This window comes from Tripterygium wilfordii, chromosome 21, assembly GCF_013401445.1.
Source record: "Tripterygium wilfordii isolate XIE 37 chromosome 21, ASM1340144v1, whole genome shotgun sequence".
Lineage (NCBI taxonomy): Eukaryota > Viridiplantae > Streptophyta > Magnoliopsida > Celastrales > Celastraceae > Tripterygium > Tripterygium wilfordii.
Genome location: NC_052252.1, coordinates 2,165,360 through 2,190,354, shown reverse-complemented (window position 1 = coordinate 2,190,354; position 24,995 = coordinate 2,165,360). Strand labels below are relative to the sequence as shown.

The 24,995-nt window shown below is 37.5% G+C and overlaps 3 protein-coding genes across 3 annotated transcripts; 2 read left to right on the top strand and 1 right to left on the bottom strand.

Annotated features, from left to right (window-relative positions):
• Positions 1-10,706: 10,706 nt before the first annotated feature.
• On the bottom strand, positions 10,707-17,959 carry LOC119988492 (putative cyclin-B3-1). Its single transcript, XM_038833547.1, has 23 exons — positions 17,861-17,959; positions 17,252-17,318; positions 17,096-17,156; positions 16,664-16,721; positions 16,477-16,525; positions 16,301-16,388; positions 15,992-16,049; positions 15,587-15,635; positions 15,419-15,503; positions 15,192-15,224; positions 15,058-15,112; positions 14,824-14,872; positions 14,577-14,670; positions 13,982-14,039; positions 13,363-13,647; positions 13,174-13,293; positions 12,736-12,825; positions 12,453-12,614; positions 12,295-12,354; positions 11,929-12,027; positions 11,399-11,577; positions 11,155-11,317; positions 10,707-11,047 (listed from the first exon to the last, which is right to left on the bottom strand). The coding sequence occupies exons 1-22, from the start codon at positions 17,873-17,875 to the stop codon at positions 11,182-11,184; spliced, it is 1,950 nt and encodes a 649-aa protein (XP_038689475.1). The 5' UTR covers positions 17,876-17,959; the 3' UTR covers positions 10,707-11,047; positions 11,155-11,181.
• A 1,269-nt stretch (positions 17,960-19,228) lies between these two features.
• Positions 19,229-21,356, top strand: LOC119990202 (leucine-rich repeat extensin-like protein 5). The gene is made up of 3 exons (XM_038836075.1): positions 19,229-19,355; positions 19,869-20,687; positions 21,105-21,356. The coding sequence occupies exons 1-3, from the start codon at positions 19,283-19,285 to the stop codon at positions 21,134-21,136; spliced, it is 924 nt and encodes a 307-aa protein (XP_038692003.1). The 5' UTR covers positions 19,229-19,282; the 3' UTR covers positions 21,137-21,356.
• A 409-nt stretch (positions 21,357-21,765) lies between these two features.
• On the top strand, positions 21,766-24,962 carry LOC119988243 (inosine-5'-monophosphate dehydrogenase 2). Its single transcript, XM_038833213.1, has 4 exons — positions 21,766-22,868; positions 23,588-23,767; positions 23,994-24,251; positions 24,481-24,962. Exons 1-4 carry the CDS (start codon positions 21,864-21,866, stop codon positions 24,550-24,552), a joined length of 1,515 nt encoding a protein of 504 aa, XP_038689141.1. The 5' UTR covers positions 21,766-21,863; the 3' UTR covers positions 24,553-24,962.
• The last annotated feature ends 33 nt before the right edge of the window (positions 24,963-24,995 follow it).

Here is a 24,995-nt window from a genome sequence, read left to right as displayed (position 1 = left end):
AAATCGAGATTGAAGAGTGGTTTTGAGTTGAGAAATAGCATCAATACTATTCCCAGCAATAATAAGATCATCAACATAAATTAGGACCACCACTATAGTATTGGAAGAATGACGAATGAACAAAGAAGAATCAGCTGTACTGCGAGAGAAACCAACCTCTTGAAGAACGGTACTTAACTTGGCGTGCGAAGCACGTGACCGACACCAAAGTGTGTGTGTGTACTTACCCCAAGTGTAGGGTATCGTCAAGTAATAAACCGGTGAGTCCGGTATCGATCCACGAGGAAGCAATGCAAATTTGAAGTGAATGATATGCAAATGACTAGCTAACACTAATAAACACAATGAATATCAAATTAAAGCAAGTAAAAGAAATGGGCCGAATGACTCGGTAGCATGAGCGATTTTGTAATCAAAGTAAGCACAAATTGGATTTAAAACAATTAATTAAAAACCTAGTCTCTAATCCGTCCCGGTGACTACTCGGTTCTCATACTCAAGGTATCATTGCAAACACACACAACCATACACAATGCATTGTGTGATACTATCAATCATGCATATGCAAAGAGAATTGGGTTATAAGACTTCAATTCATACATGTAGGCCATCGGGTCTCTTAATCTACGATGAACGCAAAGGGATAAGCACCTAATATTATGAATTAATATTCCCCCTTGGGGCTTGGCTTGGCTAACACCCTAGTTTCACACTCAAAGATCAATTAACCATAACTCTCCCATGCACATTCCTAATTTAACCCAAAACCCCATCATCAATACACATAATTAATAGCTATGCAATGAAAAACTCAATTAATTAAGGAAATCATGCAATGGGTTTAACAATTCTCAATCGAACGCATTAGATGCAATCCCTAGACTAGACAATCCAAGAATACAAGCAAATATGTCATTCCCATAGATCCAATCACACAACTATCACGAAATTAAAAGAGAGAAATCGAAGCTACGATTCTTTGAGCATACCTTAAGTAATCGAAACCGAGCACCCACCGTTTTGGGACTAGAAACTAGAAAAGAGAACTACCCACTCATGATTGTTGCAATAAACATCCAATCTATTGTCATCTAAATCAGAGTTTATACAAAATCAAGAGAAAGCACCAAAAACAACAAAGAAAACTTAGAGAGAGAAACTAGATCTACACTACTCCTATGGTGGCTTCATGTTGGAGAAGTGAATGAATAATGAGGAAGCCAACCAAATCTTAGGGTTTTCTTCTCTTTTTACAATAGAAAATACCTAACTACCCTTATAAAATCGTTTCCCATTGGTTACATACATGATTTACCCCAAATGCCCTTGAAATTTCGGTGCAGAAAATTGCAGATTCGCCGTAGGTGTCCGGACGGGTGTCCGGACGCTTCATGCCTCCAACTTTGTGAGCCTCTGTCTCAATTTGTGAAGAAAGTGTCCGGACGGGTACTGTGGATGTCCGGACGGTAAAGTGTCCGGACACCTTGGGAAGTGTCCCGACACCTCACAGCAAAAAGTGCCCAAAAAGTGCTCCAACTTGCCCGAACAAGGTCCGATTCCTACAAAACCAAGGGGAAACATTTGTAAGTGTAAAATTAAGCTAAAATGCAATCAAATATATTAACTAAGTGCTAGAACATCCTAATTAAAGGACATTAGAACCTCAAAATAGAGGTCCAATCACACCCCCCAACTTAGACGTTGCTAGTCCCTAGCAATGCAACCACTACCTAAAACTAAAATTTGCTAAATAAAATCCTAACTCACTGACGTAGGCATCACGGTTGCATTTAGCGCATGCAACAAGCCTTTAAACCCCTAGGTCACCCTAGTGGACGAGTTGTAGTCTCGTGAGGGCTTATCAGAGCGATACCCACAAACACTTACCAAGGGATCCACTATTACTTTGAAAGCACCATAAATTATTCTTAAGTTCTCACATGCAAGAAATAGAGCTAATCCCCCAATTCCCCCGCTAGTCGAAAACATGCAAAATCTTTAGACAACCAATCTCAATCCCCTCAAAGATGACTAAGAACATTTTATAATATGTAAAATATATGTGCAATCAAGCAAGACAACTCAACACATTCACACAAGTAAAACCTTGTTATGGACCCTTTTGGTGTTCATAAATCCGCAATCCCAAATGTACACAAAAACATAAAAGCATTGTGGTAAGTGAATGACTTACACAATTGAATTAAATGTATGTGTTTATAAAAGATAATTTGGATGGGCATAGCTTTGAGAAAGAAATCACCTACAAGAACAATTAATGCATCCGCCAACTCACTTGTTTACCTTGAATCAAATTCATCAAAAGGTTAAATGGTTTGTAATGTGGCTAAGAGACAAGGTAGGAAGAATTTGGAACTAGGTAACAAGTTGCAAGGTTAAGTTCAAACATGTGAGCTAAATTCTCATTTTGTCACCCCTTCCATTGCACCACAAATCCAAACACTTCTCATCCTTTACACACAAAGGATTAACTTTATTGCATACACCTCTTTTTGATTTTTTTCCTATGCACTTTTTTTCTTCTCTTTTCTTCTCGAAAATGAACAACATTTGAACAACAACCCTCAATTTTTTTCAACATAAGAAAGGGTAATATCACTACCAACTTATTATTATTTTTTTTTTCAGCTCCTACTCAACCTTGCAACCAAAGGTGGGAAATATTTGAGGAAAATAGCTCACACAAGGCTTGTAAGTGAAATCAAGAGGCTTAAAGAAATTTAGGGCTTATAATCACTCACAAATGAATAGGCTAAGCTCAAATCTCTCAACCTAGTGAATCTTTCAATCCTAAGTTCACAAGCAAGTGGCAAAATACAAAAATCACACTTCTCAGTAATCAAATGTAATGTTTACAAAGCTATTGAAGAACACGCGTTAAGATGTCAAATGAATATCAATGAAGAGAATCACCCAAAACCCAATGTATATCAATGAAGAATGGCTCAAAGGAATTAGAAGGGTAAAAAGGTAATTTTTCAGACAAAAGATCCAAAAACGCAGTCATACAAATGCTTCAATGCCAAGATGTCTGCTCAACTACACAATTCTATATCAAACTAGGTCTCAATCATTCCAAGAGAAATTGATTATAGTCATCCCACTCAATCACATGCATCGATTTCGCAAAAGAAACCAAGGAACCTACTATACACTTGCACGTGTGAACAAGAATAAGAAATTAACGTTGAAATTGGTAGTGAATCCCCAAAAGCATCTACCATTCCCTTCCTAAAGTCCATCTAGCATGTATGAACAACAAAGCACAACACAATAGGATAGAGGGTAGGAAATCATACCATACTCTTCAAAAGTGATCGGAATCATGAGAAACGAAGCATATCCTGAAAAAATTAATACCAACCACACTATCCAAGCATGACACAACAAGACTTTTTATTTTTATTTTTATTTTTATTTTTATTTTTTTTCAAAATTTTCAAATTTTTAATATTCACAAAAGCACACCAAAATAAAGCAAGTTTCACAATGAATTCACAATTCACTCACCCCCCAACTTAAATGAGACATTGTCCCCAATGTCAAGAATGAAAAACAAGGCAAGAACAAATTGTGAGATGCATTGTGAACATACAAAAACACACCAAAATTGAAATCAAATCAAAACTAATCACAACCATACTATGGTACAAGGGTGGAGTCTAACCATGACACATGGGAGAATTGGGATCCTTGAGATCCCAAGAACATCCTCATAATCACTACTCCCATGTTGAGGAACATGACGGACCACGCATGATTCGGTCCCTTTTTCCCGAAACTCACATGGAAAAAATTGTAATTGGGATTTGGGACGCCATACTTTTTTAATTTCTGTAAAAAATTTCTGTGCAAAGTAGCATTTAGAGGACTTTTTAAATCCACTTGGTAAAGGTATTTTTTTTGGTTTTTGAAGATGCACTTGGTATGACTCAACTTTGAGTGGGGAAGGCTCTAAAGCTCCTAAAAGAGAGGACAAAAATCTCACACCGTAAATAGTTAAGGATTTCAAAACTCCTTTCATAGCATCTCCCTCAATCAAAAGTTTACTACCTTTCTCAACCAATGCTAGTACAACCTCAATTGAATCATGTGCAAGTGTCAACTTTAATTTGTCCTTAACATGAGAGTGAATATAAAGCTTAGGGATGTACTCAATTGCCCTCCCAAGGTGTAACTCATTCCCTTTTGGTCTCACTTTGTTCTCCTCTTTCTCTTCATTTCTCTTCTCTTCGCTCTTTTCCTCAACCTTTTCAACTTGATAATTGTCCTTGTCTCGACATGATTTATCTCCAACTACAACATTTTTCACCTCACCACCCACTTCTTCCACTAATTTCTCATCCTCACTTACCTTAGGAGTCATGGTATTGTCAATTACTATCCCACTCCCTGAGGTAATGATGGGTTGTTCTTGTTCTTGCACATCCAACCCCTCACTTGAAGTTTCGAATTGAAATTCTAATGTTTGAGTGATCTTTGTCAATTGGCTTCTTAAATCTTCCAAGGCTCTATTGGTTTGCTCACGAAATTCAAATCTCCTTTGATTAACCTCCAATTGAGCTTCCATGAATATTTGAAGCGTATCCTCAAGTGATCTCTCTTGGGGTGGGGTGCATGGTTGGTAAGATGGTGGAGCTATACATTGGTGTGAAGATTGTGCTTGCCTAAAGGGTTGGTACTCATGTGCATGAATGAAGTCAAAAGGAGGAGGTGCATGTAAATTTTGTCCGAATGGAGCATATTGTGGCACTTGTGGCATTTGATAATACATAGGTGGGTAGATATTTTGTGGGGCAAATTGCGCCGCATTGTCTTGTTGAAGTGGTTGAGGTGCATTTTGCAAAGCATGCTCAACTTGAACATTTTGCAAATTTTGGGCATTGCCAATTTGGACATCTTGCCCTTGCACCGGATTCATCAACTCATCAATATTCACATGTTGCAAAAGACGACGCAATGCATCAAGATTCATATCACCCCCACGTACACTCCCCGCATCACTCACATTTATATCACCACCTATCCCATCTCTATTATACCCATGCCCACTAACATTATCTCTAGGTTGAGACATGATGGCAAGGAACAATAGCAAGTAACACACAAAAGTAGCACTCAACCACGTCAAGTAACACAAGATTATTTTATTTTTTTTTTAATGAACAACCAAGAACAATATTAAGCAAGAACAAGAGCAAGGATAGGAATAGAGCAACAATCAACCTTAGGAACAATAACACACCAAGATGTAGCAAGTAGTGATAAAAATAAAAATGCACAAAGCTCTCTCAAACAACGTATCACTACCAAGCAGCAAACAAGGTGGCATCCATCGCCCACAGGAATCTAAGTTAGCCCCATCCGCCAAGTTCTCCTCACAAAAAAATTTTTTTTTTTTTTTATTTTTTCAGCAACTACACTAAATCGACTACACTACAAAGCAAGTAAAAGGGAGGAACGAAGTTACCCTTGAAGCGTGACTGTGCTCCTTCCTTATTTGATGGTGTTTAATAGCATAAAGCTAGCATCTACAAGCCACCCAGCTCCGTCTTTGACACTCGCTTCCCCGGCAACGGCGCCAAAAACTTGACCGACACCAAAGTGTGTGTGTGTACTTACCCCAAGTGTAGGGTATCGTCAAGTAATAAACCGGTGAGTCCGGTATCGATCCACGAGGAAGCAATGCAAATTTGAAGTGAATGATATGCAAATGACTAGCTAACACTAATAAACACAATGAATATCAAATTAAAGCAAGTAAAAGAAATGGGCCGAATGACTCGGTAGCATGAGCGATTTTGTAATCAAAGTAAGCACAAATTGGATTTAAAACAATTAATTAAAAACCTAGTCTCTAATCCGTCCCGGTGACTACTCGGTTCTCATACTCAAGGTATCATTGCAAACACACACAACCATACACAATGCATTGTGTGATACTATCAATCATGCATATGCAAAGAGAATTGGGTTATAAGACTTCAATTCATACATGTAGGCCATCGGGTCTCTTAATCTACGATGAACGCAAAGGGATAAGCACCTAATATTATGAATTAATATTCCCCCTTGGGGCTTGGCTTGGCTAACACCCTAGTTTCACACTCAAAGATCAATTAACCATAACTCTCCCATGCACATTCCTAATTTAACCCAAAACCCCATCATCAATACACATAATTAATAGCTATGCAATGAAAAACTCAATTAATTAAGGAAATCATGCAATGGGTTTAACAATTCTCAATCGAACGCATTAGATGCAATCCCTAGACTAGACAATCCAAGAATACAAGCAAATATGTCATTCCCATAGATCCAATCACACAACTATCACGAAATTAAAAGAGAGAAATCGAAGCTACGATTCTTTGAGCATACCTTAAGTAATCGAAACCGAGCACCCACCGTTTTGGGACTAGAAACTAGAAAAGAGAACTACCCACTCATGATTGTTGCAATAAACATCCAATCTATTGTCATCTAAATCAGAGTTTATACAAAATCAAGAGAAAGCACCAAAAACAACAAAGAAAACTTAGAGAGAGAAACTAGATCTACACTACTCCTATGGTGGCTTCATGTTGGAGAAGTGAATGAATAATGAGGAAGCCAACCAAATCTTAGGGTTTTCTTCTCTTTTTACAATAGAAAATACCTAACTACCCTTATAAAATCGTTTCCCATTGGTTACATACATGATTTACCCCAAATGCCCTTGAAATTTCGGTGCAGAAAATTGCAGATTCGCCGTAGGTGTCCGGACGGGTGTCCGGACGCTTCATGCCTCCAACTTTGTGAGCCTCTGTCTCAATTTGTGAAGAAAGTGTCCGGACGGGTACTGTGGATGTCCGGACGGTAAAGTGTCCGGACACCTTGGGAAGTGTCCCGACACCTCACAGCAAAAAGTGCCCAAAAAGTGCTCCAACTTGCCCGAACAAGGTCCGATTCCTACAAAACCAAGGGGAAACATTTGTAAGTGTAAAATTAAGCTAAAATGCAATCAAATATATTAACTAAGTGCTAGAACATCCTAATTAAAGGACATTAGAACCTCAAAATAGAGGTCCAATCAGCACGCGGAGATTGTTTCAACCCATTGATTGATTTGTGTAGGTGACAAACCAAAGAAGAATCCGAACTCTGTGGATGTCCTGGAGGTAGTTTCATATAGACTTCTTCTTCAAGATCCCCATGAAGGAAAGCATTTTTGACGTCCATTTGACTCATAGACCATCCACAATTTACGGCAACTGAGAGGAGAGTACGCACTGTATTCATCTTAGCAACAGGAGCACACGTCTCTTTGTAATCCACACCAAAGGTTTGAGTAAATCCCTGGGCCACAAGGCGAGCTTTATGCCTGTCAATGGTGCCTTTTGAGTGAAATTTAGTTTTATATACCCAGCGGCTCCCCACTGGTTGTTTTCCAGGAGGAAGTTTAACAACACTCCAAGTCTGATTTTCAGCAAGAGCTTGAAGCTCTTCACCCATAGCTTGTCGCCATATTTCTTGAGAATTTGCTTCCTTGAAATTCTTAGGTTCATGAACAGTAGAAATAGCGGTGAGAAATGCCACATGAGCTGAGGAAAGACGATGATAAGTGACATACTTGGAGAGAGGATGACAAGCAGTAAAAGTGACGTAATCTTGAAGTTTTGTTGGAGGGACGCGGTTTCGAGTAGGATTCCGTCGAACCAATGACTGTGAAACCTCATGATTATTAATGGAAGCAAGCACCTCATGATTATTAGTGGAAGCAAGCACATGCACATCTTGGAGATTCTCGGACTGTTCGGCTGGAGCATTTTCAACCAAATTTTCAGCTAGCACATTTGGAAGGAGTTCAGCCTGTCCAGTTGGAGGATTTTCAGCTGCCTGGTGCGGAACAAACTCAGCAATATTAGGCTTGTGAGGAACCCCTTCAGAAATAATCTCGGATATAGGCAAGGGAAACACGTCCTCTAAATCATCTTGAGAATTTGTATAATAAGGTGTTGCTTCTTCAAACATAACATCTCTGGAGACAAATAATCTTCGAGAATCAGGATGATAACATTTATACCCTTTCTGGGTCGAAGAATACCCCAAAAAAATACACTTAGCAGCTCGGGCATCAAGCTTATCACGATGAGCTGCTTGTATATGCACAAAGCAAGTGCAACCAAATACTTTCAAGTGAGACACATCAATAGTTTTCTCCTGCAAAACTTCAAGGGGAGATTTAAAAGACAACACTCAGCTCGGAAGCCGATTAATGATATAAACTGCTGCTAATACTCCATAAGACCAAAAAACTTTTGGAACATGCATGTGAAGCATCAAAGCACGAGTTTTTTCCAACAAGTCTCTATTTTTGCGTTCTGCTACTCCGTTCTGTTGAGGAGTACCAACACAACTAGTCTGATGCACAATGCCAAGAGAATATAAATACTGTGTCATATTTTTAGACATGAATTCTGTGCCATTATCAGAACGAAGTGTTTGAATTTTAGAGGAAAATTGAGTCTGAACAAGCATATGAAAATCTTTGAAGATATTCATAACTTCACCTTTTGATCTCAACAAGTACACCCAAGTAACACGTGAGAAATCATCAATAAATGTAACAAAGTATTTAAAACCATCAATTGATTCAAGAGTAGGTCCCCAAACATCGGAGTGAACAAGTTCAAACATTCTAGTAGTTCTAAAAGAAGAAGACACAAAAGGTAATCTAGTAGATTTTGACAAATGGCAAATTTCACAAGAAAAATAATTGGTATCAACATTTGGCAACAATTTAGTGAGAATATTATCTGAAGGATGTGCTAAACGTTGATGCCAGAGAAAATGATCTGCCGAGGAAGAAGGAAAAAACGAAACTTGAGTACTTTTGCTAGGTTGAAAATTTCCTGAGATGTAGTAGAGACCTTGTAGAAAAAATCATGTACCAATGATCTTCTTGGTGACAAGATCTTGAAAAAGTACCTCATGAGGAAGAAATATAACACAACAATTTAAAGCTTGAGTGAGTTTTCTAACCGAAAGTAACTTGACTGGAAAAGATGGAACATATAAAGCCATTGAAGTCACATCTTTAGACAACAATTTAAGTTTACCTTCACCAAGAACAGGAACACCATTCCCATTGGCAATTGACATATGGGATGGAGTAGAAAATTTTTTGAAGTCAGACAAATTGGTTAATTTATTTGTCATATGATCGGTGGCACCATAATCAACAATCCAAAAATCATGCACGGTATTAAATTCTATAGCAGTAGAGAATGCATTGAAAATACCTTCAAGATTGTCATTGGATTGATGTCCCGAGTTTGATAAGAACCCAGCAAACTTACCAAGGAGGGTTGTGGAATTAGAGTGTCCTATACCAGAAGCTCCATGTATTGAATTTGAGGTGTAATTTACTCTTCCCTTCTCCTGAAGATAGGTTGCAAACTCATTTATAAGGGAAATTGGATTTGAGGTGTAATTTACCATATCTCCCTGTAATGTTTCTACAACATGACCTGCTCCGATACCATGTAGAAAAATAGGAGCAATTGTAGAGAAGAATAGAGGCAATATTTGGTGTGTATGTATATTGATTTTAACATTACAATTACAACCTCATATATATAGGGATCAAACATTACACCCTAAGACAAATGTTTCATAATTTGATTCCATAATTTGAGGAGCAAATTATGGGACAAAGGTTCCATAATTTGAGGAGCAAATTATTCCATAATTTGAGGAGCAAATTATGCCATAATTTGAGGATTTAATGTCAATAGCAAGGGAGAATTTCAGGGCACTTGCTGTTTAGAAATGGGAAATTTTATGAGCACAAAGTTGACAAGTCCGCATTCATTTTCCCTCAGCAGCTCAAACCAGCTGCTTCAGTGATGGATTTGGTGGCTGCCTCATTTCCAGCAAGTCCAATTCGTACGTTTTTGGGAGGATACAGTTTTATCGAGCACGGTGAGAGAGGCATTGGATAATAGAGGACCGATGCTTGATTGCTTGTTCATGATGGTTTGGCTACTTGTACTTGTCCATAGTTTGAGCAGCTGTGGTTTTATTCGTTTGCCAAGCTCATATAGATGGGTTATGTATGTGTTCAAATATACCAGTTAATGCTTGAAAATTCAATTAAAAATTCTGCTTCTCATCAACTGTGCTCGTTAAGCATGAAGAAAAGTTTTTGCTTACGGTTTGTGTATTCTCATCACTTTCGCTAGGATATGGGGGGTGGAGAAAATATGAGGTGGACCATGTGAGTTGGGTTATTTTGTTTGCACCACGGTTAACCCTCCCCCTCACAATTGTAGAGCCATTCTATCCTACACGTTATCACTGCGTTAAAAATTATTTTGATAATTTCTTCAGAAGTCTGGAAATTCTGTCTGATTATGGTTTGTCTTTGGAGATGAGTAAAAGCAGAAGCGGAAAGATTTTCTGAGTCTCTTCGGAGTTGGGTATTGTTGTCTAACAGATGATTGTTTTAGGCTTCATTGCAACTTCTTTATGAACCTAATTAATTGGTTTATTAAGTTTGATAAGTAAACAAATTTCCAAAGTGCACTGCTCCCACAAAATTGGAGAAATTGTCGATTTTGATTAAACAAACGGAACATGATTTCTCTCGGGAATTGTGAGACAAATAGCATTAGCAAGGCTGCTATTTCCAAACTATCTCAATCTTCAAACACTCTTAAGCAGCTAATATCCATTTCAACAGCTACAAACTGCACAAGTGTTGGTACAGAATCAAATCCCTTGTGAACAAAGACACCACTTGTTTCTTTTTCCAATTCTCTTCTGTTGGTAAACTCTAAAAGGAACAAACTAGATACATCAGCAGTAGCAGTTAGTAACAGTAACACGCCATAAGTTCCTCATCGATGAGGATATATTACATCCAATAACCTCGGAAGTGTAAGTGGCAGGGCATTAACAGCGGTACAAAACAATGCCTGTTGATGCCATATATCAACGACCGTCCACAAACCAAACATACAATTACATTTATTTTTTCCTGCAAAAAAGAAAAAAGAAAACTGTTCATCCAGAAATTTTTATAAGTGAACCAACGGGTAAAGGCTAAGTTGAGCAAAACTTGCTTACTTTAACAAGTTCGTATACCTGGGGATAAACTCTGGACAGGCCAAACTAAAGAGGAAGCCTATTTAAGGGTTTGATTGTTGCAGCATTACTGAGTTCAGGCCTTAGGTACTTTTCATATGTGACATTCAACTTCCCTGTTCTAGCAGCTTTTTGGAATTTTAGTATCATTTCTGCACACGTTCTGCAAAAATTAACAAAATGAAATTAGTATTCATCATTCATACAAAGTCTACTGAAGCAGAAGAATTTAGAGGCTACATGCCTGATTTGGGACATTTCATAGCGTGCATGCTTTATGAGTAGTGGCGTCCAAGCTGGATTTATTTGCAGTGTACACCGAGCGACATAGATAGCCGATGCACATAGCAATGAAGGCTTGAACTTCAATGCTTCATATTCAACTAAGCATAGATCAATGAGGTAGAATGCCAAATGTTCAAGCTGTCAGGCACATTCACAAGGTGTTAGCGCAAGCGAATTGATGGTTGCTGTTGGATATAACTAAATTGGAGTGCATGACAGTGACTTAATCAGTCTAAGTTATATAATATATATCCAATTTAAGTCTCTTACAGCAACTATCCAACTCCTAGAAAGATGCCGAGGTGAATTCAAGTGTACTGATGCCATCAGCAAGGTTTTATTAGGATGGAATATAATTACGCCTCATAATTTAACAAGAGCAAACTGTATAAATAAAGGAGTTGATCCATTTGTGGATATCATCTTACTTTCAAAGCTTGCACAGATGAAAAAAGAGAGAAGTAAAACATTTTAAAAACTAACATTTACCTTTGTATCTGACTGAGCTGCCTTAAGAAACCTCAACATGAACACATACGGGGTAGGTGAGTTCAGACGAAACTTTAAATGCTTGAGAATAAGCTTCTCCTGAAGCCAAAAGGAAAATGCATGATCATGAACAAGGAGTCCCTGCTTATGCAGGTATTTTAACAGTAATAAAATAAATTGCATGCTGCTGGAGAGGAGATGGGGAATGAAGGAGGGCACACGAGAAAAGTCCATACTAGAGAAATTCCTTCAAGTCTTAATCATAGAACTCCATATTCTCCCCTTCCATTTCATCTTATATTTCAATTTTATGATGTTAAATTCAGAAGACCCCAAATACAACAGCAAAATAAAAAAAATGCATACCATTCCAAGCATCTGGTCTCGTGTGTATGCCTCAACTGAGATGCTCAGCAAATCTTTGATCTGTATTGGATAGGAAATAGAAATCAGGAAGATCACTTATTTTATTGACACCGCTCATCTTTGAAACAGAAATTAACAACAACAAATTCAAATTTTACCCTGGGGTGCCAGAAGTCCTCATATTTTGACGCCAACAAAAGTGCAGCAAGGCCAACCAACTGTAGTTCACTCTTCCTAATTTTCACTTGAGAAAGGTATTGATCTAATATTGTCACCATGAGGTATAGTGTTTCTGCCATTAAATCAAATTTAAGGTGTACCTGCAAGAAACGTGACATGTAACTTGCATAGAAGTAGCAAGGGAGAATTTGGCAACAGCACCAAATAGAGCAACGAATCAGAAGATATGAATCAAGAACATAGGAGAAGACGTGCGCATACTTCAACAAGCCAGTTGACCAGTATCCCCCGCATTGGAGGTGTGATGTCTGTCTGAATTGACATGTAATTTTCCAGAGATGAATTATGTGCCTGCAGTTAAAAAAATGTTCAGTTTATGTCCCGAGACTTTTTGGACAGTCGCCAATGAGTTAAGGAAAAAGATCAAAAGCTTTTCGAACCACTACCACCATAAGGGAATGATCGAATACAGTATTCTGATCACAACTAACTTTGGCAAAAAGGTATGCATTATGAACATCAAAGGCAAACAGATAAGATACAGCAGCAAGGATTGTATTCATAGGTCTCCTTATTAGACTAGTTACTTTGCCATTCAATCCAATAAGTTAAAATCTAGGGTATATGCAAAGATATTCAAATAACAGCCGATGGAGAACTAGAAGTCTAGAAGGCAGGGAAGAATACGTAAACACTCACCTCTGTCACCCAATAATACTGATAGATCTCATCAATATATTGGACAACTTCCAGCTGATTGCAACTGTCATCGATGCTTGGTAGCTCCCGCTTCATTATCTCACCAGACTCCTCTAGTAGCTGCAAAACAATCCCTGACGTCATCTAAATTCACAACAAAGGGTTAAATACTTAGTGAGTGTGATGAACCTTTGGTCCAGCCATTAACAGTGATGTATAAGATCTTCTGCGACCCCTTTTCGCAACAATTTCTGCTTTCTTTGTACTTTGGTCATTTTTGCCATCAGATAAAGGCTCTCCTCCTTGAATGACATCATACGGAACCCCAGGTGCTGGAATAGAAGATGTAATTACTTCCTCCTCTTTTTGGGATGAGAGGTTAACAGACAACACTTTTATCTTCCCTGGAGCACACTTGGACTTCAGTTTCCTCTGAGCATCAGAAACCTTGAGTGTTGAGGTCTTCACAATTGGCTACAGAAGGAATGAAAAGGAACTCATATCACTACAATTGGCTACCATATTTACGACCAACAAGTGGTAAACTATAAATTTTTTGTTCTACATCTACCAATGTGACATGAGCTATACTGGACATGAATAAAACAATGAATTGACTCAAAAGGTATAAAACCAACCCAACCAAGAAAACAAAAGCATATCACTCTTCAACTATCATCATATTAATAATGGTTTTTCAAACATTTATGTTGTGTTCCACAGAATGAAACAAAAGAATGTCATTCGAAAATGTGTTTTCTAATTAATGGAAACCAAAGTAATTTGACAAGAAGGCAAGTGATGATACCCTGACAGATTTTCTTGATGATGCCTGAGAGTCCACATTAGATTGAGCCCTGGTACCCCTAATCAAAGACATGCAAAAAATCATTGACAGAAAAAAATCTTACATGTACTATTAACTGCCAACAAACAATTTTAACTGAAAAATTAAACAATATAATGTTGCTTCAGGGCTAGCAACAAAGTGTCGATGGAAGTGTTTCAGATGTACCTTTATAGTTAATGCATCCCTGACATGGAACTTAAAGTTATCTAGGAAAAGCAGAAAACAACTTCAAAGTTCCTTTTCACTAAATTCTTTTTTGTTTCATTCGTGTGGGAATGAGGAGGGCACCTTTAGAATCCAAAGCTCAGGTAGAAACTGTGAAATGAACCATCTCTTTATTCACCATTGTTATTTTTACAAACTTACCCTATGTTTCAGAAGCTAGGTTGTTATACTTGTTAGACAGCAAGTGGTCACATAATGACCTACAGAAATGGCAAAAAGCATTCTCCAATTCCAGCAATGTCAAGGCTTATGTAAGGAAAAAGTAGCAACTTCTATTCCATAGGAATGTAAATTCCATGCGAGCAAATAGAGGATCATTATAACTCACATGATTATAAAGCCATCACTTTTTCGATTCATCCAAAGATTGCTCCTAGCATTGCTAACTTGTGGAGCTACCTTCCTGTTAAATTTAGACTTAACTGAAGCAGAAAAAGTAATAGTTAAATAGCAGTAACAATAACAGCGTCAACAACAATAGTAATAAAATTCATCTATATTGCAACATCACTAAGCATTGCACTTCAGGGAGATAATATCATAATAATATGGTAATGAAAACAATTGCATCTTACCCTGAACTCCAGAAATGTGTTTTCCTTTCTCTGAGCCTTCAGCTTTAATCTTCATACAAAAACAAAGATAAATAAAAAGGATGAACCTACAACCAAAGAAAGAGAAAACAAGGAAAAAAAAAGATAGAGAAAAACAAGAAAGCAACATCACTCTCTTTAAATAGTATTTTCATCACTCTTTTTAAATAGAACTAGTCAAAATGGTGGAACATTTTCACATATATGATTAACAACCTTTGTGTTACTTGTACTTGACTGATTCACTCTCTTGAGGACTGGAAAAGACTTCCTTCAAGCAAAAAATATCATAAAAGCGTTTCATTAACCATTTTCAGCAAATGAAGCAAAAATTATTTGCATTCACAAACCTAGTAGGTATAAGTGACTTATTTGCCACATTCCTGAAAGATACAAAAAAAAATACACACACAAACACACATATATTAGTGACATTTCTTAGATGTAAGGTTTCGGTAAAAATTCACTAAATAAAGAGTAATAAGGCACTTGTATCACTAAAACTTAAGGCCAAAAATCAGATATCTTATATTCAGGCAGAGTATAATGAGAAATTTTCTGACTGAGTTGTATGTACCTTCCATAAGTGGCAACAGATTCACGGCTCTGATTCTTGCTCTTGGTACTCTTATCATCAGAAGATTCCATTGGATCTTTGCTTCCTATTTTTAGCCAAAACTAATAAATACCAATAAAGACGCTCAATAAAAAACTTATTCATAGATATTTGAGTACCGCAAGTGACCTTGCTTAGTAGGGTACAAATCACCACTTGAATTTTGTTTCCCTTTTCCCTGTTCAAAAAAGAAGAAAAAATTTAAGATTATTAGCATTATGATGTGCACAATATTAAGCACCTTAGTTAAGGAAGTTAATTGACGTAAATTCACATATCAAACAATTATTGTGCTAGAGTTGAAAGCCAAGATCATTGGCCAGATGGTATATCCTCCAACCTATAAGGTTGGGATTGGGGGATTGTGGTCATGTGGGTTAAATCTCAATGTGCCAACTTTCTAGGTCAGCAACAAATTTTAAATAAAAAAAAAAAAAAAAAAAAACCTTAAATTGGTGTACGATATGAGATGGAAGTGAAAGGAGTTAAGAGTTTATTGGATTAAAAAGTTCTTAAAAAGATTGAACCATATACCGCTGAAGGAATTCTTGATGAGATAGTCTCTGCCTTTAAACCTGGACCTACTGAAACCCTACAAAAAGAATAGAAGAAATGTATAACTGAAAGAAATAAAGAAATGAAAAATATTGATCCAATACTTGTCCTTGAACACTTATTGATAATATATTGAGAATGTAATGATAATAAAAATCCCCTAGCGAAAAACTTGTCACTTTTACTGACCCATGACACAAATCATGTTATGATAATAAAAATCCAGAGTACATGTTATTGTAACTCTAACACTTCAGAAACAGAACATAAGAAAAAAAAAACACTCACACTGGTTTGGAGCACACTACGATCCTTGATGAATTGGCAGATAGGTTGCTCACATCAGCTAATGCTTTTCTTGTGGCCTTTGCATTGGCTAGAAATGAACAGCATACATCTGAATAAAATATTCTTGAAACATAGAAATTAGATTTGTCCACAAATTTCACCCACTTAAACCTTACCAGCACTATCACACTTGCCTTTACACTTTCCCATGTTTGTTGAACTCCCCTTCATTGCAGAGTACAGTGTACAGATAAGAGGAAATAAGAACTTTGTAACCATTCCATATGTAGAAGCAATATGTTTACATTCTTTGGCCATTTACTATCAAGAATTTCAAGTACTGAAAAAAGAGTCAATAAGAACCTTTAAGCCATTTGCATTTGTCAGATCAGGTTCTTTCCTCAGAGACAGAGAGTTCCTCCTACAAGTTGCAAGGTCTATTAGAAAACAATAAGCAAAGAAATTCAGCAACATCTAACAATATGCTCTATTCCCCAAAAAAGTTAAGGCAGTGAGAAAGTGAACATAGTTGAATAGGTGTAATCTTGTTTTGAATTCTTAAAATTAGAATGCCAAGCCATAGAATTCAATTTCATGTACTTCCATTTCTTATATTTCATGAGAACATCATCTACAGAGCGAACAAAGAGGAAAAGAAAGAACAACTGTTCATCTCTTGTGTCATCATCTTCAACGCCTTTATCCCAAACAATATGTAATGATAATGATGAAAAGAAGAGACGAAAACTGTTCTGAAAACTTTACAGGAATACAGGATTGAAGTAACTAACTTACATTCTGCTAGCATCAGCTTTACCCTTTTCATTTTCTGAAAATACCTTAAGTTTTCTGATACCTGCAGTTTCAACACAAAAAGAAAAAACTTAGATCATGAGAAGACATTTCCACAAGAAATTGAAATTATGAAGAACAATTAATCAAATCCAGTACCTCCTCTGACAGTGTGGGCTGTCTTGCTATCTTCAGTAGCTTGATTAGCACCCATGTACAACTTTCCCTATCAGATACAAGACAAAACCACAAAGCTAAAGAAGTTTGTGCATCGTTTTTTCTCTCTCGAAACCAATTTATATTCTGACACAGCGATATTCCCCACTGAACCCACCCTGTCTCAGCAAAATATCCTCACTAAAGATCTTTGCTTTCTTTATAATTATAATCTGGAGCTATACCAAAAAATAAAAATTCCACACCCAATTCACCCTGAAATTTATAACATCTATTCCATGATAATACCCAGTTATAAGAAAACTCGAAAATATTACTACCATGAATATCTTGAAAATCCCCTCGATTATTTTCCAATCAGAAAAATAGGATTCAGTATCATCTCATTCTTCCACTATAACTTAATTTAATTTAAACTCCAAAAAAAATAATTCTTTCTGCCATTGTTGGAAGAAATATCAAAAACCCTAACTTCCGCCATTGTTAAATTGGGATACAAGTAGATGAGCTATGAGAATGAGAAGTTGAAGAATGAATAAAGAGAAATCTAGAAAAATAGGAAGAACGTAGGAATTTGACAGTGATTGTTACCTTCAAAGAAGTCATTTTTGTCTTGGATCTCGACTGCTGGGAGAGACAAACGGTTAGTTAGATCTCTGGTTGTGATTGTGAACTGAAGACCGCTCTTTCCCCTGTTTGGTTTCAATTTCAAAAATATCGATGCTTTTACATTATTAACCCTTCTTTCCCAAAAGTCTTAAGGTGCCTCTCGTAATTGAATAATTTATATTTTTAAATGTATATTCATTTTATTATTAGTCTTTTAATTTTAGCTCTTTTTTTATACCCTTGTTGTGTGCATGTTCCGATCCCAAACTTTTTAGATAAAGGCTCAGTTGATGATGATAACACTTGTGTGTACATGTTGAAATATACTTATTTTTGTATAGTTTATTCTCTTTTTGTAACTAAATAAAATGCGTTTTCTTTTTTTTGTTTATTGAGGATTGTTCTCCTTCTCCAAAAACCGGATATATGCATTGGAATTCGTATGTGGTACAATTTCTTATATTTGCAATCTTTTATGTATTAATGTAAAAAATCAATAAGCTTTTGAATCCTTTGTAATACCCGGCTCAAGTAGGCAGGGTCGCAAAGTTTTTACAATGTTAAATTTGGTGGTACTAGACGAATTATCGAATGATGCGTGAATTTAATAATTGGTACTTTAAATCTCACATCGTTAAGGAAAGAAGTGAAATTCATAATATAATACGTCAAACTTTGTTACTATTATATATCAAACATTTTTTTGGACTTGAACTAATATGGGCTTTCCCTAAAACAGATAAAGTGTTAGTAATGCGTAGAATTACTATTACCAAACACAATGAGCAAACTTGAATTCTTGGTCAATCATTGGGGCTTATTAACTTATTATTTTAGCAATCATTGTCCTCAAAATGACCCTTTATGGGGTAAAAGTTCATCAATTTGAAAGTGTCTAAAACTACCCCACAGTATGATCAGAACATACAAATTAAATTAAGTTGGAGATGGATGCAAAGGTGTTAAGAGAAAGAGACCCTTTGAGTGGAAAGCAAGCAAACACACAAAAAAAGCTAGGGAAGTCCAAATCAATAAAAACCCAACACACTTTGTAATTTTTTTTCCAATGCCAAGCTAAGCATATATACCTAGTCCACATGTATAACCCACCCACATGATTTTTAGTAGTGTGAGAGATGATACACCAGCTTTGGCACAAAATCCCCCATAAAAACACACCCTTTCAACCCCCTTTGGCATTTCTTCATAAACAAACCTCTTGAGTAAAGTGAAGCTGCTAGAGAATCAATCTTTATGCCCCCTCTTCAATTGCCTCACTCTTTCACTACTATATATATAACACCCTTGATGGGTTGCTGCCTTTGAAGTTAATGGTCTTGAAAGGTTGATCACCATTTCAGCTTCTTACTTGGGTGATTAAACTTGTGGGTTTTGTTTGGAGTCATGGAAAGAAGAAGGATTTGCATTATTTTTCTCTGTTTCACCATTGCTACTGCCTTTTCTTTAACCATTTGTGGTAAGTTTTCTCCATTTGAAACTCATTGATTACTAAATTAATTAGCTCTTATAGTTTTCTACCTGATTTTGGAGAAAATTTGATGCTAGTACATTCTTTTTACATTTTGGGTTCACTTGGAATATTCAATTTTTGGGTGGACATTCCATGGCCTTAACTCTTAACATATAGTGGACTATGGAGAAGTTTCTATTAATTACTATAAGAAAAAGAATTGTGACAAAACCCATATCACTACTTTACTTCTAGATTAAGTTTGCAAACTTAGTGTTATGCATGCTTTATATGATTAAGATATTAGTGTACTTATAAAAAGCAATAGATGATCATTTTTGTGGGTTGGATAAGTGATCGATTTATAGGTTTCATCGTGAACCTAATTGGTCACTTCCAATTAGGTAAAAAGTCGCTCGCGCTATATGCATCGTTACAAAGACCTTAGTACACAAAGTTTTTTTTATTATTTTCAAATCAAAATCATTCATCTTAATCTATATATTATTTGTTGATTAGATGCAAGGAAGAAAACGGGTTCATTCAAAGTTGTAAAACACCCAAGAAGAAGTTCAATAATCAAGACCACAAAGAAGTTGAAGGTGATGAGCTCTCTATATTCACTATTAGGCACCAATGCATTGATGGATTCATCATCATCCAATACTCAACCTTATGTTGGCTCACCATTTAATTTGCCACCTTATGATTCACTAGGCCCAATTTCTTTGCCCCAAAATGCCCCTCCATATTGTATTTATCCCCCATCAACTCCACAATCTCCATCTACAACAGTCCCAACTCCAATTACATTATTGCCACCACCAGCAACTTCATCATCTTATATCCCTCCAAGCCCATGTGTCGCAGTCCCGAGCCCACCCAAAACTTTTCTGAGCCCTCCAAGCAGTGTTCCCAACCGACCAGAATCTTATGTGAGCCCACCTTATATTGAGCCCAGCCCACCAAGTTTTACACCTGGCCCACCCACTAACATTCCGTCTCCTATGGGCTTTGTGCCAAGCCCGCCTGTTTTTGAGCCACCGATTGTGTTCCCTCCACCCGCGGTGCCACCACCTCGAAACACGGCCCCAACCTCGGCCCTTTGGTGCGTCGCCAAGCCCTCGGTGCCCGACCCGATTATTCAAGAAGCGATGAACTATGCTTGTGGGACGGGAGCAGACTGCGATTCGATCAAGCCCAGTGGGTCTTGCTTCGAGCCCAATACATTGTTTGCCCATGCATCATTTGCTTTCAATAGTTATTGGCAAAAGACCAAGGTAGGTGGAGGCACATGTGAGTTTGGAGGAACAGGCATGCTAGTAACTCTTGACCCAAGTAAGTTTTTCAAACCCAATCAGATTCATCCATTGTACTTGACAGGGTAGGGTTAGTCATATTCATGCTTAAATTGGGCCCAAGACTTGGGAGTAGGGGACAAACTTTTGGCCTACCTACGGTACAACTTAAGCACAAGCCAATTATTTGAAAATGTTAAAAATCCTAATGTTTTTTGTACCAATTATTTGAAATGTTGAGATAGATGTACATGATCTATGTGAAATCGTGTTTTGTGTCCCACATGTCCTACATGATCCATATGAAATCGTGTGCATTTATCTTATATTTAGGATAGTTGAGACAAAAAAATATTAAGCTGCGTAATACCGTTACCAAGTCTAGCATTCTTTTCTCAATTTATTGATTTTCTTACCAATATAAGACTAACTTTCATGTTTCTTTCCCTCTTGACAGGCTATGATGGGTGCCATTTTGAATACTATTAAAGTTATGGAAGACAATCGAGAATCTTTTTGGAGCATACAAGATAATAAAAAAATTGTAGAAAACAGATCTCCCTATCTCTCACACACATAAGTATTGTTCAGATAATTTTTTTTGTAAGTAATTATGTGTATATATATATATATACACCTATATATTTCTTAGGTGGGTCCAATCTGAATTCAGGTTTACAAGTGTTTTTTTGGGAAGTTATTATTGTCATGGAATTCTTATTTTGTACATGGGATACACTTTGAGTTGCATAAATTGCACTTGCATAAGCTCCTAATTGTACAATGCCTCGATAAACTTGGATTGAAGAGGTTGAGAGAACAATAAGTTACATCCACAATATTTGTTTTCATCGATACCTATAACTTTTATAGACAGTCTACAATATATTGAAGTAATTGCAATAATAAATGAGCCATGAAAAAAAATATTTGGTCTCTCAATTTTATCTTTGACTAAGGGATAAAAGGAGTATTTTTATTTAAATAGTTGAGGGACGTTTTTAAGAAGAAAAAAAATTTAAGGATAATGATATAATTGAGGGAGTAAATGTATATTTAATATGTTTTATAAAAAAAAATGTATATTTAATATTAGGCTCGGCTCGTTTACACTTGTTGTTGGTATAAAAAAGGAAACTTTCCCTCCACTTCCATAAAACCCTAATCTCTCCCCACAGGCCGCACCAGCAGAACTGTCACCGCCGCTGACGCGATCATGGCTAGCATAGACGAGGAAGACGGATACGCCTCTGTGAAGCTCTTCAACCAGGGCTACTCTTACACCTACGACGACGTGATTTTTCTGCCTCACTACATCGACTTCCCCGCCGACGCCGTTTCCCTCTCTACCCGACTTTCTCGAAACATTGCCCTCTCCGTCCCCTGCGTCGCCTCTCCCATGGATACAGTCACCGAAGCTCACATGGCCGCCGCCATGGCTTCTATTGGTGGCATCGGGATTATCCATTCCAATGTCCCTTCTTTATCTCAGGCCGCCATGGTCCGCCGTGCCAAGTCGAGTCGTGTCCCTATATTGTCTAATCCGGTATTCGCATCCCCGGATTCACGAGCTCCTTTCGATGATTTCAATGACGAGTGTTCTTGTATTCTGGTCACTGAATCTGGGGCTGCTAATTCGAAGTTGTTGGGTTGTGTATGGAAACGTGATTGGCTCAATTTGAAGGAAAGAGAAGCTAAAGTAATGCAATACATGCAGTCTATTGATAGTTCATTCGTTTGTGTGCCTTGGAATTGTGATTTGGCGCAGATTGATGGGATTTTGGAGGAAAAGAAGCGGGATTTTGTGGTCTTGGAGAAGGAGGATGGTGAGGTTGTGGATGTGGTGACGAAGGAGGAGGTGGAGAGGGTAAAGGGATACCCCAAATTGTTGGAGAAGGGGAGTGTGGGATCGGACGGGAAGTGGATAGTGGGTGCTGCAATGGGAACGAGAGAGTCAGACAAGGAGAGGCTAGAGCACTTGGTGAAGGCAGGGACAAATGTGGTGGTGTTGGATAGCTCACAAGGGAACTCCATTTACCAGATTGAGATGATAAAGTACGTGAAGAGAACATATCCCGAGCTGGATGTGATAGGTGGAAATGTAGTGACAGTAGCTCAGGCGAAGAATCTGATTGAGGCTGGTGTTGATGGATTGCGAGTTGGGATGGGTTCAGGTTCCATTTGCACCACCCAAGAAGTTTGTGCTGTTGGCAGAGGGCAGGTAAAGGTTTTCTTTTGCTTGATTATAGTATTTGATTGTACCATATGTACTATATATGCAGTTTTGTCATCGTGACATTATAGTAGATGTTTATTACTTTGAATCTTTTTCTTTTGTGCCCCGCCACCTTTTTCGTTCTCTCCATGGAGAAAGTTTGAGAAACCAATATTTATCATTCAACAGCATTATTTTCCAATTGTTATGCTTTTAATCTGTAAAAACCATTAATTCCATGTTAATAAAGTTTGATTCTCGAGATCACTTCAGGTGTTGGGGTTCTTTTTTTTTTCCCTTAAATAAGCATATTTAGTATCATATCTCACATTAGATCTGTTTCTCAGGGAGGCATGGTGGCGTCTTATTGAGTTTTCACTTGGTTTGTAGTGGTAATTTTTCTTCTCATCACAAGCAATGTCAGATGGAGATTGTAATGTGATATAACTACCTGTCAGTGTATGAATTGTATGCAATAGTTGTAATGTGAGTGGATTCCACTTCCACGTGATAGAGATTGGTACAGTAGTGGAATGTTTGTTTATGCTATGCTAGTAGTTTCTGTATTAGCAATTGCATATCCAAAGAACTGCTTAATAGATATCTCCTTTATCTGGTTGTAATAGTGACTTTGCAAGTGGTCTTGAATTGGCCATTTTCTTGCTGCCTTGCTTTTGTCGACTTTGTCATATATTAACTTTATTTTGTCTCTTCAAAATTATCAGGCTACTGCTGTTTACAAGGTTTCATCAATTGCTGCACAAAGTGGTGTGCCCGTCATTGCTGATGGTGGGATTTCAAACTCTGGACACATTGTTAAGGCTTTGGTACTTGGAGCATCAACTGTCATGATGGGAAGTTTCTTGGCTGGCAGCACTGAGGCTCCCGGGGCTTATGAGTGTCAGGTATGCTAGCACCATGGTCAAGTAGTGTAAAAGGTCGACAGTCCTTCTATATTTCAACCCCCACGATGTTCCGGTGGAAAACAAATTGGTGGATATTGATGGGTGTTGTCTCTAGCGCTTCAGTATTTTTCTGACATATGATAGTGCATGTTGTTTGCCATTGAGATTGAAGTGATTTTTTTGAAGTCATATTTCTGGCATAATTTCTGAAATTGTGTTGTACCAGAATGGTCACCGGGTTAAAAAATATCGTGGCATGGGTTCTTTGGAAGCAATGACTAAAGGAAGCGATGCAAGGTACTTGGGTGATACAGCTAAGCTAAAGATTGCTCAGGGCGTTGTGGGAGCAGTTGCTGATAAAGGTTCTGTCCTGAAGTTTTTACCGTACACATTACAAGCAGTCAAGCAAGGATTCCAGGATCTTGGTGCTTCCTCAATGGACTCTGCACATGATCTGTTACGATCAGGGGTTCTAAGACTTGAGGTATGATCAAGACGCGATGCTTTCAGCTGTATTACATCAGTGAATATGAATTGAATATACATGGCACAGGGAGGGCCTTGCTGAGTTTCTTTTTGTTGTTATTTTACTGTAGAAGTTTTAGACATTTGAGAGCTGTCGTATTAGTGATTCAGGTCTTTTTAATTTGGCCTCTGCACAAGTACTATGATCTCATGTAGTTAAATGTTTTCTTTTTCTTTATCTTTCACAGGCCCGGACAGGAGCAGCACAAGTTGAAGGTGGGGTTCATGGACTGGTTTCTTATGAAAAGAAGTACTTTTGAAGTACGCTACTGTGTTTACCTATCATGAGCCACACCCAACTTAATGAAGTATCACGAACCAGACTCAACGCAATCCAGGCCATTCTTGAAAGATTGAGCATGCTAATCTGCTATCAGCTCTTTATGGGAAGTTGCAGAAATTTATCCAGAGCATAAACCAGAATTAGACACATTGATGGTTCTCTGCCTTTCCCTTTGCTTGGCACAAGGGCCACAATCTGGGTCGTCTGTTGTCTATTGCCGTCTTGTGCAATTGGGGGAAAGGTATATCTGAGTTTATAGAATGGAAGATGTCATGTATCAGTAAGTAATTATTGTGATGTTTGTCTTGAACCAAGTATTTGAATTGGTAACGTATTTTTATGGTCTTGTGATAAATGGTTTCAATTATTTACTTGATGAATCTTCTATATATCAAAATCTTGATATGAACTTGCTTGATT

Excerpts from the sequence above, each read along its gene's own strand:
- LOC119988492 (XM_038833547.1), bottom strand. Across the intron at positions 15,113-15,191 it reads AAGTCACTTATACCTACTAG|GAAGTCTTTTCCAGTCCTCA; the intron begins GTTTGTGAATGC and ends TTTTGCTTGAAG. Across the intron at positions 12,355-12,452 it reads AGGACTTCTGGCACCCCAGG|ATCAAAGATTTGCTGAGCAT; the intron begins GTAAAATTTGAA and ends TATCCAATACAG.
- LOC119990202 (XM_038836075.1), top strand. The coding sequence starts at position 19,283 with ATGGAAAGAAGAAGGATTTGCATTATTTTTCTCTGTTTCACCATTGCT. Across the intron at positions 19,356-19,868 it reads CTTTTCTTTAACCATTTGTG|ATGCAAGGAAGAAAACGGGT; the intron begins GTAAGTTTTCTC and ends TTTGTTGATTAG. Across the intron at positions 20,688-21,104 it reads GCTAGTAACTCTTGACCCAA|GCTATGATGGGTGCCATTTT; the intron begins GTAAGTTTTTCA and ends CCCTCTTGACAG.
- LOC119988243 (XM_038833213.1), top strand. The coding sequence starts at position 21,864 with ATGGCTAGCATAGACGAGGAAGACGGATACGCCTCTGTGAAGCTCTTC. Across the intron at positions 22,869-23,587 it reads GTGCTGTTGGCAGAGGGCAG|GCTACTGCTGTTTACAAGGT; the intron begins GTAAAGGTTTTC and ends CAAAATTATCAG. Across the intron at positions 24,252-24,480 it reads CAGGGGTTCTAAGACTTGAG|GCCCGGACAGGAGCAGCACA; the intron begins GTATGATCAAGA and ends TATCTTTCACAG.